The sequence below is a fragment of the Nilaparvata lugens genome, chromosome 5 (genome assembly GCF_014356525.2).
Source record: "Nilaparvata lugens isolate BPH chromosome 5, ASM1435652v1, whole genome shotgun sequence".
NCBI lineage: Eukaryota > Metazoa > Arthropoda > Insecta > Hemiptera > Delphacidae > Nilaparvata > Nilaparvata lugens.
In genome coordinates this window covers 39779884-39791988 of record NC_052508.1, presented here as the reverse complement: position 1 = coordinate 39791988, position 12105 = coordinate 39779884, and the positions used below count along the sequence as shown (strand labels likewise).

Below are 12105 nucleotides of genomic sequence, written 5' to 3'. Positions count from 1 at the left end.
GATATTCATCTCCGATATTATTTACTGTAAAACATTTTCCTCCTTGTTTCATAATTATCGTTAACCCTCCTCGTTTTCTTGTTCCCTTTGTCTCTTTCTTGTTCTTCCTTTTCTTCTTCCGTTTTCTGTCTCCTCTTCTTGATCCTCTTCTCCTTCTTCCTTCTTTCTTCTTTTTCTCCCTTGTGCTTGTTCTTTCCCCCCTGTCTTCTATTTAACAGTGTTTTCTCAATAGTTTTGATTATTTTTTCATATCCCCTCTCCTTCTCCACCTCTTCTTCCTTGTCTTTCTCCTCCTTCTCTTTGCTCTTCTTCATCTCATATTCGCTCGTTCCTCCTTCTTCTTTTCTTCCTCGTCCTCCTTCTCCTCTTCACTTTCCTTTCCCCTCCACTTCTAATCCTTTCCGTTCTCCTCTTCCTTCTGTTTGTTTTCTCCTTCTCCCACTTCTGTTCTTCTTCCTTTGTTCTCCATCTTGTTCAATTCATTTGACATCTCTCCTTCTCCTTCTCAACTCCCACACCATCCGCTGTTACTTGTTTCCCTTCCTTCTTCCATCATTTTCGAACTAAGGAAAGTGCTGTGAATTCAGGAAGTGCACTTCTGAGTCAATCTGTGAGCCGGCTTTGCAGGAGCGTGCACATCCCAATGAGAATACTTAATCGAACTTTTCTCCCTCTTATCGATTGGAGCTCTCTGATTGAAACTGGCTACGAGATTGGTTTGTTCATTAGTGAAGAGAGACGAGGGCTCCAAAAATAAGCCGTATAACGCAACGAATACTAAATAATGAACCGAATATCGTAGTACTCTAGTTTGTGAACATTAATAGGGGAAAAAATTATTTTATCATTGTTTCTGTTTCTGTGTTATTCATGGAGAAAAATCAAAATTCTCAGTACAGTAGGCCTACATGCTTTCGCTTATTCATGCTTTCCGCTAATACGCTGACATCAACAAAGTGTTTCTTGAAACTATTTTTATAACCATGACCTGGCCTCCATTAGTAGTGGTAGTTTCGAACCAAAAGTTAATATCGCTGAACCAAATCTGTATACCTACGTTGAATTGAGTTCAATATAGTTCATACAAGTGATTTGGGTAGCTGATTGTATCTTATTCCTGTCATATAAAATGAATTCTCGTTTTACATGCCTATTTATATTTCCCCATTTTCTAAAAAACTTGAACTATACCTTCCATATTGTAATAAAACACTAGAATATTGTCTAAAATAGCACGAATCTTTATTATATTAAATTTATTATAAAGCTACATACATGATTCAATGTATCTATGGTGTCATCTGCAGTTAATATTGCGGAACTTCTATGTTGTATTTATTTGCATCTTCACATTTAAATTCCAATCCTACTCCTATACCTCGCATTGTCAATTTCAATTTTGAATGTATTTGTAATCTTAATAATTTGGTTCAGGCTATATTGAACCCTTCGCTCTATTGCTGTTTCGACAAGATACTATATGAAGAATAAATTCTCCACCTCCATCAATAAAACATGGAAGACATTTGTTTTTAAATCCTCTCATTCCGAGCCATCCTCTGCTCCTTTAACATGCCTGTATAAAAATGTCAACCTTGTAACATCATGAAAATGTGTTTCAATAAAGGCTTATCATAAAATCTTTTCGAAGGGGCGTAGCTGAGAAAAGAATTATATGATAAAAGAGCTCGCAACGTTCCAGAACGAAAAAAGCTGAGTGTGTTTCATAATAAAGTTTAGAGAAGAATCTTTAGTGCTTTTGAGAGATGCTAATTCTTGTGAATCAGGGGGAGAAAGTGCGAATAAACTCTCATTTTTATTCGTGTTCATAAGAGCACCTCTAGTATTATACAGCATTTGATACATACTCTCTTAGTAAAGAGCCCAGGTTCCTTGTAAAGATGGAGGCTATGGATAGTGATTGTGGGGACAGTATCATCGTTTTTTCATAAAAGTGAGAAAATATCCATCTCTGGCCACATCAGAGTAAGAAATGTCCTCTTTTCAAATCACCGAGTACAGTTTGAGTTTCTAGTACAGGCTCAGAACAGTTTCACGTAGTCTATTATAGAATTTCTGTAATTCATAATAAAAATCACTCCTCCACGATTTTGATTTCAAAGTTTAGATTTTGCTTGAAAGTCTACAGAATTTTTTCAAAGTTGATTGGTGTTCTTGTTCGATTCAACATCTATGTCTTGTTCAACTTCTTCATAGAGGTTATGCTTTAGTTTACATCATTATTAGCTTAATAACACTTGCCAGAGGACTTATCACTTATCTGCAGAATATTCATACTCTATACAAAATCATTAATGAATACAAATTATCATTATAAGTGAATTCTACATAACAGGATGGCAGATTTATAAACTATATTTTGAGTCTGAAGAATAAATTTAACATGTCTATTTTCTCGTGTACTTAACGTTCCTCGTTCCATTTAAACAAATTAGAACTATGCTGTCTGTCCAATTCAATAAGTTTTCGTTGACTGAAAGGTGATGTTGCAGTTATTATTCATTCAAACCAGAATTGTGTTTACCAGCAAGGAACTTTGTCATAAAAGCGATAAGTTGTTTCATTGTTGTTGTTGGTTTCATTAATGCTAAGTGCAGGCATGTCTCCACTGGCGGAATCAACATCCTTGAACTATCTTGTTCCCTGTATCATTACATTCAATCGAAACCATAGATAAAGGATAAGCATAATTCATAAGCTATATTTCTTGTCTCTGTCGAAACGTAGTCAACTTGCTGCTGCTGCAATCATAATATACCTCGTCGAAGTCATCTCCTGAATGATTAATTTTCCGACTTCCATGAGAAATATCTCGGTGTATCATTCAATGATTAACATTTATCCATGAGAAAAAATTTCAATTTCAATTTCAAAAAGTTATTTATTTCACAAGTCTTACAAGCAATCACAGTGGTAGCCTACATCATAAAATGAGAATACAATGACAATGTCAGCACCACAGAAATGACAGCGATATACAAAAATATATATTAAGAAATATTTACTCTCGCAGAGGCATTACTGCCTGTGTGCGAGAATGAGTCTAAGGTAGGAATAGGCATATATAAATATTTCGCAGTACTTCGCTTTACAATAAAAATAAGACAATGTCAGCACCACAGAAATGACAGCGATATACAAAAATATATATTGAGAAATATTTACTCTCGCAGAGGCATTACTGCCTGTGTGCGAGAATGAGTCTAAGGTAGGAATAGGCAATAGGCATATATAAATATTTCGCAGTACTTGCACAGATCGGTTAAGGTTGTTGACATTTCAATTTCCAATCTTGACATTATTATATTATTATTGCTGCTTTTTACAGACTTTTATAAGTTCGGTGCCCAAAAAATCTTGCAACAAAGTAATGCGGCAAGCATTACTATATTCATTACTATTTATAGCAATAAATGCAAATTGCTATGAGTCACGAAAAAAATCATGGAATTTATTGTTTACATCTTTAAATATAGATTAAGAAGCTAAACAATATTTTGTAAATCAGTAATTTGGATGTGTTTCGCTGAGGTTACATTCATTAGTCCTTGATTGACTGAGCGTATGAGTACATGGTTTCATTGTTGGATGTGTGGTTTTTAGTTGATTCTGTACAACCGGTAATTGTTTCAAAGCTATGAACTAATCATTGTCCGTGAAGAAGGCCTCAAGTGGTCACCTACACAATTGTACCGAGTGCTTTACACTTGCCAGTAATTGGATCATCCCAACAAATTAGTGATATCTTTCAAGTTCTCCAACTTGATTTCGTTTCATATTTCTAACTGTACTGTAGCTATATTCAATTCAATTCAATTTCTCTATTTCAATATAAAAACACTGTACAAAATATAATAGAATAATCATTGAATAATTATTTCCCCGCACATGGACTGCTGATCCGTGCGCGGGGAAAGAGTACTTAATCTTTACAGGTAACAATAGTGTAAAAACTACAATCGATAACTTAAACATAGATAAGAAATAAAATATGATATTAATTTAAGTTCAGCCTGTAAAAAGTATGTTAAATAGTCAGACTGTATCAACGACGATTTACACAGCTCAGAATACTTCATCTTCTGGTGAGCTATCTAGCAACATTAAATAGAAAGTAGAGCCTGAAAGCATAAAATAAATATTAGTTATTATTATAATCAATAAATGAAACTCAAGTGAGGCATGAAGGGCTTGAAATACAAAATCACAATCCAGCGAGGTCTGTGGATGAATATGTGCCAATTGCTTTTTTCACCTATATGGCGATTCCAGCAGCGCCGCGGCGGCCACTTATTATTAAATTGTATCTTATTCTATAAATTGTACTTATGCTGGTAGATATAACAATGAATAATATTTCAGTTCTTGGCTAAAATCACAGATCTAACCTGTTTACTTAGTTTACTTAGTGTATGCTAAAATGTTGAGGATCTGCTTTTCCTTGAAAAGTGGTGGTATTGGCACCTGCCGTCATCAACGCAATTCCTGTAAAAAATAATGAATAAGAGATGACAGAGTTAGAACTTGAAATATTCCAAATAAAAATTGAATCGCATTATTGTCTGGTGAGTTTTTTATTCATTTCAAATGGGGAGTATCACAACGGGGAGTTATGGTCAAAGAATATTATGCTCTCCAGCTTGCCTCCTAACGAGGTTGAATGAAAACAATATTGAATGTGATGCTGGTAGAAGACCAGAGTGTCACATGAAAAACCTCAGCTTCTTCATATTTTGAACGATGAATGCTCATTAAATAGTCCCCAACTTTTCATCCATCCCGCCTGCCCTGACCTTGCCTTGATTCATTATTCTCTGTCATTTGTGGGGCGATAGGGGCCTTGGCTGAGAAAAAAGAAGAGAAATGCTGCGGTTGTCCAGGCAAGAAGCGATATATCACTTCGTTTAACTGAGAGAATGAAAGAGAATGATTAGGGTAGATTGTGAGGAGGGATTGTGGGCATCAAGCTCATGAGTTGGCCTATCATTTATAGACCAAGCTTCAAGCCATTGAACTACATTCAACTGATACATCCAACTTTGGTCTTTTATAAATTTTTCCAAGTGCCTTGGATTTTGAATGAACCAAAGTAGTATTGAAAGTGATTAAAAATAGTAAATTGAATTTCACAATCTTTTTTGCCTAATTATCTGATTCTATGACTTATATCATACATTATCTTATGAAAATAAAACAATTTCATCATTTCACTAATCAATTACCAATTTAACAACATTACAAATATTAAGAAAACTTAACAATCATTCTCTCATATTAATTTACTTATCCCATGTATCTGACTTGAGCTATCTTGTCACCTGGTACTAAACATTCATGTTTCGAAGAAATAAAGTGTTATTATTCTATCCGAGAAAGTTATTACATTTTAAGATGTCCGATTCTATGAAAATAATAAATCGTAATGGGAACTTATGAAATATCTTACCACAAGTATCGAACTTATCATACTCAAATATCTGAAAATAGATTCCAATTGAATTGAAATGAATATTAGTTATTATTATAATCAATAAATGAAACTCAAGTGAGGCATGAAGGGCTTGAAATACAAAATCACAATCCAGCGAGGTCTGTGGATGAATATGTGCCAATTGCTTTTTTCACCTATATGGCGATTCCAGCAGCGCCGCGGCGGCCACGTAATATTAAATTGTATCTTATTCTATAAATTGTTCTTATGCTGGTAGATATAACAATGAATAATATTTCAGTTCTTGGCTAAAATCACAGATCTAACCTGTTTACTTAGTTTACTTAGTGTATGCTAAAATGTTGAGGATCTGCTTTTCCTTGAAAAGTGGTGGTATTGGCACCTGCCGTCATCAACGCAATTCCTGTAAAAAATAATGAATAAGAGATGACAGAGTTAGAACTTGAAATATTCCAAATAAAAATTGAATCGCATTATTGTCTGGTGAGTTTTTTATTCATTTCAAATGGGGAGTATCACAACGGGGAGTTATGGTCAAAGAATATTATGCTCTCCAGCTTGCCTCCTAACGAGGTTGAATGAAAACAATATTGAATGTGATGCTGGTAGAAGACCAGAGTGTCACATGAAAAACCTCAGCTTCTTCATATTTTGAACGATGAATGCTCATTAAATAGTCCCCAACTTTTCATCCATCCCGCCTGCCCTGACCTTGCCTTGATTCATTATTCTCTGTCATTTGTGGGGCGATAGGGGCCTTGGCTGAGAAAAAAGAAGAGAAATGCTGCGGTTGTCCAGGCAAGAAGCGATATATCACTTCGTTTAACTGAGAGAATGAAAGAGAATGATTAGGGTAGATTGTGAGGAGGGATTGTGGGCATCAAGCTCATGAGTTGGCCTATCATTTATAGACCAAGCTTCAAGCCATTGAACTACATTCAACTGATACATCCAACTTTGGTCTTTTATAAATTTTTCCAAGTGCCTTGGATTTTGAATGAACCAAAGTAGTATTGAAAGTGATTAAAAATAGTAAATTGAATTCCACAATCTTTTTTGCCTAATTATCTGATTCTATGACTTATATCATACATTATCTTATGAAAATAAAACAATTTCATCATTTCACTAATCAATTACCAATTTAACAACATTACAAATATTAAGAAAACTTAACAATCATTCTCTCATATTAATTTACTTATCCCATGTATCTGACTTGAGCTATCTTGTCACCTGGTACTAAACATTCATGTTTCGAAGAAATAAAGTGTTATTATTCTATCCGAGAAAGTTATTACATTTTAAGATGTCCGATTCTATGAAAATAATAAATCGTAATGGGAACTTATGAAATATCTTACCACAAGTATCGAACTTATCATACTCAAATATCTGAAAATAGATTCCAATTGAAGCGTTAAATGATGGATAGTTTTAAAAGGTTAAAATACTGTACTGAGAGCTTTAAGTACTTCCTCCCACTTTATGACCGGCATGAGAAAAGAATTCAGCTACTTTAGTGCACAGGAAGGAGGAGACTATAATATATGGTGGTTTGTATTGACGAAGGGCGTTAAGTGTGACCCCAATAAGTTCCCACGTTTATATTGTGAGTGTGTTGTGAAATTATTACGTCACATGCCGGTCCACTCCGTGAGGGGTGGATCATTGCATAAGGGCATTATTAACGCTACATTACTGTGTGTTGACTCTTCCCAATTCCTACACTACTAGAGTGAAAGCATAGAAAACTGGCTATTGTTCCATTGCTGCAATACTCAGTATGAATTGAACAGGGGTTGCTTGATCTACTTTCCTTTTACAATGTCAACCAACTTCTACAATTAGTATTATTGTGATGGTGATCTCAGAAATGATCTTTTCAAACTACTTGAAGCTACATTAATTTTCTGAGTTCAATAACATGTCAACTCCACAAGATGAAGTTGTACTTATTAACCTCCACTTCAAATTCTATCATAAGAAATTGTGATAATACTGGACATTTTGAATGTTAATACTCTTACATACGAGTTTTCTGAAATTCAACTTTTTGCCCGTTTCATTGGAACAAAATTAATATCAACAATGAAATAGCCATTTTAGAGAAGCTGCAAAAATGTATAGTGATGCTGCTTTGTCAATTTCAATGGCTACTGATTGAAAAACTCAACCATCAGTGCAAAAGAGTTCATTTGGACTCGATCCATCGATGTACTAAAAAATGTCTAGCGTTTCTGTAGTGTATGTGCTCCAGTGACACTCAAGTACTTTGTTCTGGCGTAACAGAATCGTTCCTATCGTTCAAACTAAAAAACTCTGCAAACCCATTTTCCTCTTTTCAGAGTGAGAATGTAGTCTATCAATCCAGAACTTTTGTATCAAGTTCAGGCTGTCTATTCGCATCCAATCCCTTCATTAATACTGGACTGCCATATAGGACGAATTTATTGAAAAATTCTTTCTATTACGTTTGAGACTGAAAGTAGAGTTGTAACGTAAATTGTGTTGATTGGTATTGGCGCATCAGCTCATTATTACTTTTTAAACTTTTCTACATTGATTCCTATCACAGTTAAAAACTACTTAGTCCAGGCAATGAATGCTCAAAAAGGGTAAAGAGGGAAAAGTTTGGAAGACAATTTTCGACCCCGCAGTTCTGTTGAGGGCAACGATCTGTAATATACTAAGTATATATAGTTACTATATATTTACTATACTATATATATATATATATATATATATATATATATATATAGATCGTTGGTTGAGGGTAGTGAGGATGTAATCATAGCAAAAGTGCCCACCCCTGTCCCCTGTGATAAGTGGGTGGGGGTAGTTCAAAGGTACCATTTTTCGGTTTCTCGCATATAACTCGAAAATTATACATTTTACAGACATAACTATTCTACAAGATATTAAAGCTTACATAATTTCCTACAATATTGATTTAACAACTTTTTCTATATCTCTTTCACTTTTCGAGATATCCGCTCTGAAAGATCTGATATTTTTGATAAAAACACATTTTCCTTCAATTTTCTGCTATTTTTGCTCTTATAACTTTTTGAATATCGATGGGAAAAATCCATGCTGATAATGAATAGAGCATCAAATTCTCTTCAATTTGATGTATAATTTGACAAGTTTACGCACATCTCCACGACCGTTGCAGCAGCTTCAGTATTAAGTGTGAGATCTTCAGTTATGCAAAAATAGACCAATTGACAAAGGAATTTGGAGAGAATGTTTTGAACACAATTTTTGACTTCGCAGCTTTGTTGGGACCAGTTGGACATATCAAAAGTCCCCATCCATTTTTTGATGTTTCAGGGCCTACAACTCTCCAACACTTCATCGTAAAAATGAATGCTCACCGTAGATTTGTAGAACTTTGTTTTCTCTTCAATTTGATATATTATTTAACTACTTAATGTGTTCCTTCTATTGTTATAGCAGATTCAATGTGGGGGGTGAAATTTTCAACTCTGCAACAAGTGTAAACTTAGCAGTTCCACACCTTCAATAGACGGGCTAGAGATGCGTATTTTTTTCTATGTTTACCTCCCAACTAGTATTCATTAAGCTACAAAGTTAAAAATTGTGAACTAGATGCTCCAAACTCAAATGTCATTGTCAAGTGATCTATTGTTACAATATTGAAATTTCACCCCCGCATTGAATCTGCTATAACAATAGAAGGAAAACATAAAGTAGTGAAATAATACATCAAATTAAAGAGAAAACAGTTCTACAAATCTACGGTGAGCATTCATTTTTACGATGAAGTATTGGAGAGTTGTAGGCCCTGAAACATCAAAAAATAGGATTAAAAGCTGTTATTTTAACAATTTTACACCTTTAAGAGCGTATATCTCGAAAACTGTTGGAGATATAACAAATCACCACGGAACAAATATTGCAGAGAATTTATCAAGCTTCATTTCTGAATAGTTATTCATGTTGGTAGAACGCATTTTCCTCAAGATATGAGCGTGTAAGCAATACATTGAAAAATGCAACTTTTAAACCACCCTCATCCCTTTAGCACAAGGGGTTGGGATGGGGACTTCTGATATGTTCACCCCCTAACTGGTCCCAAAGCTGCGAAGTCAAAAATTGTGTTCAAAACTTTCTCTCCAAATTCCTTTGTCAATTGGTCTATTTTTGCATAACTGAAGATGTCACACTCAACACTGAAGCTGCTGCAACAGTCGTGGGGATGTGCGTAAACTTATGAAATTGTACATTAAATTGAAGAGAATTTGATGCTCTATAAGCTCATGATCAGCATGGATTTTTCCCATCGATATTCAAAAAGTTATAAGAGCAAAAATAGCAAAACATTGAAGGAAAATGTGTTTTTATCCAAAATGTCACATCTTTTAGAGCGGATATTTCGAAAAGTGAAAGAGATATAGAAAAAGTTGTTATTGTAGGAAAAAGTCAATATTGTAGGAAATTATGTAAGCTTTAATATCTTGTAGAATTGTTATTTCTGTAAAATGTATAATTTCCGAGTTATATGCGAGAAACCGAAAAATGGCACCTTTGAACCACCCCCACCCCCTTAGAACAGGAGGTAGTGGTGGGGACTTTTGATATGTTTACCTCCTCACTACCCTTAACAAAACTGCGGGGTCAAAAATTGTCTTCCAAACTTCTCCCTCTATAACACTTCGTTGACTGGGCTAACTTCCCCTTCTGGCATTCGTATTTCGAAGCCATTAAAATACCTCAGATAAGAACATAAAGTCATGAATTATTTTCTTTTGGTTATCATAAAACCTTAATAATATAATTATTACAGTTTATGACCAGTATTTGTGTTATTTTGTACTTGCCATGAACGCTTTTTTCATTGACATTTTTTCAATTTTGATATTCACAGGTATTCGGGAGAAAACTAATTCACATAATAATTATGAACCGTTATCTATCATCCGGAATGTTCAACTCCAAGAGCTAATAATTTATAATTGTGTAATTTTAATATGTATGCTGCTTTCACATACAACTTTTCTTCACCTGTCATGCCCTATGCGAAACCTTCACCCCCATGCTCTATGCGGGTGTATAGGCCTGTACGGAATAGGCTTCAAGTGAACAAGAAATATGTGATATATGTTTTGAATAATACTCATTCCATACCGGATAAAATACTTGTGTGTTAGTGCTGAAATAGCAAGGAAAACAACATATTTTTCATGCAATAAGCTGAAGAAAAGCATAAGATGAATGTGATTCAATCAGGGATTAAGTTTAAATAGTGAAAAATAAGTATAGATGAAGTGAAGAGAAAAACTATATGCGTATTTGATTATTTATTTCCCAATATTGTCAATGTTCTTCTCTATTTAAAAAGACCTCTATCTATCAACGATCTCAATATTCTGAGAAGCATCATATCAAAAGTAAATTACTTTCTACAGTCTGATCTGAGTGAAAATAGCAGCCTTTACAAGGGTACTCTGAAGCTCTAGAACCTGAAGTTGAGCAATTTATTTGTTGGTTAGTACAAAGTATTTTCGCTAAACTATTCTGTAAATGAATTCGTTTGTTTACTTTGATATAATGTACTCCACAGTCATGCAGCATACCTGAACGTTTCGATAAACATAAACTATTTCCATTTTAGATCCATTCCTGTAAAACATTTAGTAGAACACTATACTTCGTTCTCGTATTGACCTATTGGTTCAGCTTCACTGCAAAACTCTATATATAAGACTCATATTTGTTTTATTATTCCACCTAACATTCTACTCTACACTCTATTCTATAGTCTATTAGTCTTATTATAATCTATTCTATCAGTTTCAAATCTAGAGATGCACAGTAATTAAGAAGAGTTTCGATATTGAGTCCAAAATTTTTATATTAAATGAAGTACTTCAGGGCCACTAGAAAGAAGATTTTGAAATCTTCAAAGAGTGTTTTATGTGAAATATTAAATGTACTAGTGATTTTCTGTATTTTCATATTGCATTTTATAATATTATTGAGTTCTCTTATGAACTTCATTAACCTTTCATTTTGTCTTTGTTCACAGGTGTGTATGCAAAGAAAATCAAGACCGATATCCAATGTGAAAGGTAAAATTTAGTCGGTTCGCTCCTATTGAAGAGGAATATGACATATGGGAAATTTTTCTTGTTATTTTCAAAACGAAAGGTACCGGTAAGTACCAACGGAAGTGTTAAATTCCATTCCTTATGATAGCGATTCTTTGAACATAGCGAATCCCCTCAATATTTCTTACGGTATAGGCCTATCATTTCTGTATTTCACGTCATTAGGCTTACGTTATCTAAATTATATTTACCATTCATCTTTATTAAAAGAGCAATATTTTCGCTTGAAATCTAGTGTTAATGAGTGTTCGATCAATTATTTCGACCCTGATCTCAAGTACTAGATTCGATGATTCGTAGTCAAGTTGTGATAAATTATGAAACTTCAAAAAGTGAACTTCTTGTCGTTTTTCTTCAGTTGTTCACAAAGCAAAACCATTTCGAGCAACATATTTTCATATTTGACTTATTCGCAAAATAGCTTTTCTGTGTGTGCCGTTGGTGCAAGTATCCGCTCTGAATGTCGAATCTCGTGACTTTGGTGTTTGAAGTTGG

At 34.2% G+C, this 12105-nt stretch overlaps 1 protein-coding gene across 10 annotated transcripts in view; it reads left to right on the top strand.

The window, feature by feature from the left end:
* LOC111056051 (protein numb) overlaps positions 1-12105 on the top strand; it is a 232212-nt gene that overhangs the window by 171795 nt on the left and 48312 nt on the right. Inside the window, exon 1 of one of the 10 annotated variants that reach the window (XM_039428339.1) lies at positions 11545-11656. The exons of the other annotated variants lie outside the window; for them this stretch is intronic. Coding sequence (XP_039284273.1) covers positions 11609-11656 — 48 coding nt within the window. The 5' untranslated portion in view covers positions 11545-11608. Of the gene's footprint in view, positions 1-11544; positions 11657-12105 lie in introns of those variants that run through there. 10 annotated transcript variants of the gene reach the window in all.